This window comes from Echinococcus granulosus (genome assembly GCF_000524195.1).
Source record: "Echinococcus granulosus chromosome Unknown EG_S00151, whole genome shotgun sequence".
NCBI classification, from domain to species: Eukaryota; Metazoa; Platyhelminthes; class Cestoda; order Cyclophyllidea; family Taeniidae; genus Echinococcus; species Echinococcus granulosus.
Genome location: NW_020170531.1, coordinates 101,254 through 105,893, shown reverse-complemented (window position 1 = coordinate 105,893; position 4,640 = coordinate 101,254). Strand labels below are relative to the sequence as shown.

At 42.5% G+C, this 4,640-nt stretch overlaps 1 protein-coding gene across 1 annotated transcript; it reads right to left on the bottom strand. All coding sequences in view use genetic code 11, as the record gives it.

Moving 5' to 3' along the window:
* Positions 1 to 988: 988 nt before the first annotated feature.
* Positions 989 to 2,720, bottom strand: EGR_09519 (hypothetical protein; the record flags this gene model as incomplete). The annotated part of the gene is made up of 2 exons (XM_024498768.1): positions 989 to 1,287; positions 2,501 to 2,720. 2 exons carry the CDS (start codon positions 2,718 to 2,720, stop codon positions 989 to 991), a joined length of 519 nt encoding a protein of 172 aa, XP_024346820.1.
* Positions 2,721 to 4,640: the final 1,920 nt, after the last annotated feature.

Genomic DNA, 4,640 nt, shown 5'->3' with positions numbered 1-4,640 from the left:
TATCTCCAACCCTATTCCTGATAATGTCTTCAGTAGCGGGTCAGTGGATTACGGCCCATAGGTTTGTTCCTTGTTAATAATATGGTCAATTCTGCTGATCCTTCAAAGAAGGTTTGCATCCGAATGGGAGTTGGTTACCACGGAAAAAGTTGTCAAATGTGGGTGCCTGGATATAAGAAAACGCCACAAAAGGGTAGTCTCTGTCTCCTAGTGACGGCGCAATACCTGCATTTGATAAGTTTAAATCTTCCATAAAACGATGAGCTGGGTAATGGTAACACGGAAATAGAAGATTAGGAGGGAGCTGGTAATTGAGGTATATTGAATTAAGCCTTTCTCCACAAAATACGCTCTCTGTGGGGCATAGCCCAAACCTAACCAGAACGGTGGCTGGTGGGCTCATTGGAACCCACGAGAAGTACCACGGTTGTCGGTCACAGTGATGGAACATTACTGCACGACTTCCGCGCCTCTCTGTTGGTTAACGTGAGTTCAATCGACCATTGTTGTTGTAGTCAACGCGGAAAGGTAATTAAAGATCCTAGGTAGCATTCAGTATAGCTCCTTGGAACGGCATGTTGAAACTCGTAGAGACATAAAGTACAGCCGACTTTTATATCCGGGCACTAACGAAGCATAGGTGCAGCTAGGCTTCGGTTTTGCTGAGGGTCACTCACCCAATGGGATACAACTCGAAGAAGACTGAATTTCGTCAAATACATTCACATTACTTCCCTCTTTTAACCAACTCTGACCAGTGCAAAATATTCAAGACGGGATACAAGGTTTTTCGTCGTGGCGTTGCTCAACTTAAACTACTAGCTATGATCTGTAAATGGAAGTAATTTCCTTTTTCGGCAAAGAGTTGAGGGCTAGAATGGCAGCGGAAATTATGACTAGGAATAGAGCAGTTTAACAAGTCTAGAATCTGGAAGGTATGCCAAACAGACGCGGGTTAAATTTAAAACTAAGTCACAGAAATAAAAACTTACGGATCGAACAGAGCGCTCAGTTGTAACCGATCGAATTTGATAAGGAATCGGCGCCGCCAAAAGGGAAAGAGACGCACCCGATAGGCAATAGTGCACTGGCGTCGACGTCCACCACCTCGCATCCCACTCTGACCAACTCTTGGTCGATGAGTGGAGAAGCGGAAGGCGGCAGGGAGGGCAGAACTGGAGGCGGTGTCGGTGACAACCTCTCCAGATGTTGTTGCGCTCAACCCGCCTACAGAAGAGGCGAACCCGCCGCCTCCGCTACCATTACTACCACTGGCAAGAGCTACGACTGAGGGGGGAAAAGGGCAAAAGTAGGAATTAAAGAACCTATTTCATTTGATGTAATAATAAAATCTGGTGTTAATTTAAATTCTAATGCTAATGCATAGTTTATAATTATGGTTTCAAATTCATGATGGTAAATATTATAAATTTACATTTTACACTTAATAATTAGTCAAATTTCACATTTCAATAAATTATGGCAGCGCAGTAACCGGTCAGAGTATTATCAGGCAGGTGTCCGGACGTAGGCTTAGTACAAATGGACAGAAAGGCTGAGGAGATAGCATTGTGGAGATTAAATCGCGAAGGATTCGTACAATTCTGAAATATTATTCCACCGCATAACGCCAATCTTAAGTGGCGTCAGGTATCCCAGCATTATCCGAGTGAATGAAAGTTAAACACAGAAAACCAGACGATGATTGTACCGTGAGTATTCAACATGACATGATTTCGGAACTCGATGGTACCTGTGATGGTAAAAAGCTTTGGAAAGTAGTTTTCAGACAGGTTTATGTTCTATGGTGAATGTGAGTCATTCGTTAATCGGTTAGCATGCAAAAATTTGCCCACAAGCAAAACCTATTTACCTAAATTCACGTTTCAAAGCAGCGCCTTGGAGTCTCAGTCTAGTACTAGTTTCTTCTGCGTCATTCAAAACTTCAAATGTCCCTCAAATTGTACTACTTTTGTGTCGTCAGTATCAGCAAATCTTTGATGGACGATTTTGATCAATTCTGAAGGCACTGCATCACAGACCATGATGCAGAACTTGAGACTGAGGTGAACACTAAACGCTTGATATAGACTTCTTGGTCCTCCTATTACAGGTTTACAAATCGAATTCTATATCAATTCAGCTACACCCACTTGCATTTCTAGCCTCAAAACTGTTTTTTACTTCTATTCCCCTCAATCATTACCAAAAAAGATTCAAAAGGCTGCCAATTAAGAAAGCGCACCTGACTAACATCCGCTAAAATTTAACATTTAAGTGAGCAGGCTCCTCCAGTCTCTGTAGGTTTCACCATTTTGGCGTTATGGTGTTCTATTTGTGCCGTTACTGTTAACACTACCAATCCTTCTGTACATTTAACATAAAATTCTATCTAAACTCATGCCTCCTATAACATCTTCAGGGAGGACGACTTGGACGCCACAACGGAGCTTCGCACAAATATGTTTGGAAGGAAAGAGAAAAGGTAATGAGCACTTACCGGATGTATCAGCCGCACTCAAAGCAGTAGCCGCAGCAGCAGTGGCGTTGCCAGAGGTATCAGTGGTGGCCACACGGGAAGATTGAGAGACAGCGACACTGGTCCATTCAAAGGCGCTAGCGTAGGTGTTATTATCGTTAGCATTGTTGGAGGTAAGGAGGGTGCGATTCGAGTGTCCTGATGACGGCGGCCTGGGTGGTTCCCGCACGAGGCGATACATTGAGACACTGAGGGAGGGCTGCTGGTCGCTATGCCAACAGAGAGGGTTCGTGATATTTACCCATAAATCCTCCCTCATTCGCACAGTACTCTTAGCAAATTCTGCCGTATATTTTTAAACTGCTTGCACTAATACGTTCGCCACCCAAGTCTCAGAGGAAAATCGACCACCACAGATGCAAACACTCGCACTACCAAATCGTCCTATTAACTGTTCATCAAAATTAAAATTTTTAGTGTTTTAAGTTCAAGCAGTTGGTGCGTCACATGACTGATAAAGACCACATGTTGTGGATCGGTGACCTCATGCCCGGATAGGAAAATTAGGCAGCCACATGTATGTGACGCTGGTGGTGGGTGTGTTAATAAAGTAGAATACGTGAAAACTTTGCAAATAAGAAAAAAACTCAATCAATCGGCATTGCATTATCTCTGTTTTGAGGAAATGATATTCTATTTTGGAAGACGCGTTTAAGACACAAAAAGCTTCTGTACTTGATATCCGTTTATTCGGCTTCTCAGAGCAGAAGGGTATAGGCACAAATAAAATTCAATGATATTGAGGGGTAACCGTCATTGGGAAATAGAGAATAAACTCCTGTGATTTCCAGAAGACATTCGATCATTCCACCTTCAATGCCTCTGTCATGTGGAAAGGTGACTAGGATTATAATCCTATTATTTGAAATATCTACTGCAACGCAGTGAGTGTCGAAAACAAGGATCTAAGCCAGTTTTAGCACTTACAGTCGCCCTATTGGCGGATAAATAGGCAACCGTCTGCGACAGATGCCTTATGGAGGGTAATGACAGAATAAACGCCTGTAGCAATATAAGCGAAAACCTTAGTCCTGTGCTTAGCACGTATGCCGGTGGAGATGGGTTATTGCTCCGGGTGCGCATTCTACCCCACAAAAAACGTACGACAGAATGCCACACTTTCATCTCGAGCTTGACGTCCGCAAGGATCACAACCATCAGTCCCTCCAAGAACAGCTGTTTCACCAAACTCATGAGATAGAAGTGGTAAAATGACACGCTGGGAAAGGACTTATTATCACTACCCCTTTTCTCACTTACATTTCTATCGGAAATAATAAAATTTGGAACATGTGAGGACGTTCATTCTGTCCTCAAAATGCTATAGTTTTATTTTGCAAAGTGAAATAATTTTCATGAAATCACTCCGACTTAAAACGATGACCGCAAACCAGATGTTGACAGATAAAAGCATACAGTGTAATTTCCAATAAAAACTAAGTATTCATTACCTGACTTTCGGAAATGCAGTGGATTCTACAAAGGAACTGCAGTAGTTCAAATAAATCAAGAGTATAAATGGAACTGCATGAGCGAAAAAAGGCGTTTATCCGAAAACTCCCGTCTTTGATTCCCTAACTCTGGTGGTTTTTTAAAAGGAAATTCCTCTTCCCCAACTTCGAGTTGCATGGAGATAGATCTCAGCCATAACTGTTGTTCGGCCTTTAGCAAGCGAACAACCCCGTCTGCAGTCCACCACACACGCACACGCACAAAACAACCATGGTCTTCAGAGGATGAGGTGGTGCAAGCCCTAGAAGTATGGAATGGTAGTGAGTGGATTGTTCAGCTACAAACATTTCCTGCCACAAAGGTGTCAGTCAGCAAATACCCTCAAGTGCATGGAGCATTTTTAAGGTGTAAGTAAAATTAGTGAGATGTATATGCCTTCGAGCGATTTACCGGGGGAATCGTCTTCTACAGCTTTGGAACCAAGCTCGTCAAGCAGACAAACGCCAATCATACCCAACAACTTCAGCTCACATCTATGACATGAAGATTAAAATACAAGGGGAAAACAGCAGAGCACAATAAAGAGCACCACACCAATTGAATGACGCAGGTTTATATATATATATATATATATATATATATATATATA